An 866-nucleotide genomic window follows, 5' to 3' on the forward strand; every position below is an offset into this window, starting at 1 on the left:
CGCTTGGAACGGCGTACGAGCGGCTGTGGAAAACGCCGAGATATGTACGCAACGGAATATCTACACGTATCAGGAAGAGATCGTCGGCGGCGAGGATTGTCTTTACCTAAACGTATACACGCCACGTGTTTCGTACTCCGAAACGCCGTTGCTTATCGCCCATCGATATCCGGTTATGATCTGGTTCCACGGTGGTGGATGGCTCACAGGGGCCGGTCACTCCGAATTTTACGGGCCTAAGTTTCTTCTGGATCACGATCTCGTTCTCGTCACTATAAATTTTCGGTGAAGTTTGATCTTGATCTTCTGATAATAATTTAATTTTTCATACACAGAGATGTAACCTTAGAAAATTATACAAAAATATTGTGCACAGTAAGAATATATTTGCTTTCGCGCAATTATTGAGGGGAATAAGAAAGTTATTACAGTTTTATAATTCTACGAGAAATCGATTTTTAATTACACATATATTGTGCGTAATAACATGTAGACTTTCCGGATTAGACTTGGCCCACTGGGCTTTTTAAGCACGGAGGACTTGGAATGCCCGGGAAATCTTGGATTGAAGGATCAGCAGCAAGCTATGCGATGGGTGCAGGAGAATATTGTTTCCTTTGGCGGTGATCCGAACAGAGTAACCCTCTTCGGCGAAAGTGCGGGAGGCGCAAGTGTTCATTACCATATGATCAACCCTCTCTCGAAAGGTAAGGTCTTTGGCAAAATCTTCGTAATGAATCACATTAATATCTTTGCATCTATATCTATAAAACACTTTTACTCTTCCTCCTTTCCGCTTCTTTATTTCCTTATAATTTATTTCTGTACAAAATATTTAAGTAATATTTATTTTTTAATACATTATA

At 40.3% G+C, this 866-nt stretch overlaps 1 protein-coding gene across 1 annotated transcript; it reads left to right on the top strand.

Annotated features, from left to right (window-relative positions):
• Window positions 1-3: 3 nt before the first annotated feature.
• LOC115236174 (venom carboxylesterase-6-like) lies at window positions 4-832 on the top strand (the record flags this gene model as incomplete). The annotated part of the gene is made up of 2 exons (XM_029808485.1): window positions 4-285; window positions 508-832. Coding segments are annotated over 2 exons (607 nt in total), but the record flags the coding sequence as incomplete, so codon positions are not given.
• Between the last annotated feature and the right edge of the window lie 34 nt (window positions 833-866).

Source organism: Formica exsecta, unplaced genomic scaffold (genome assembly GCF_003651465.1).
Source record: "Formica exsecta isolate Colony F162 unplaced genomic scaffold, ASM365146v1 C16354547, whole genome shotgun sequence".
NCBI lineage: Eukaryota > Metazoa > Arthropoda > Insecta > Hymenoptera > Formicidae > Formica > Formica exsecta.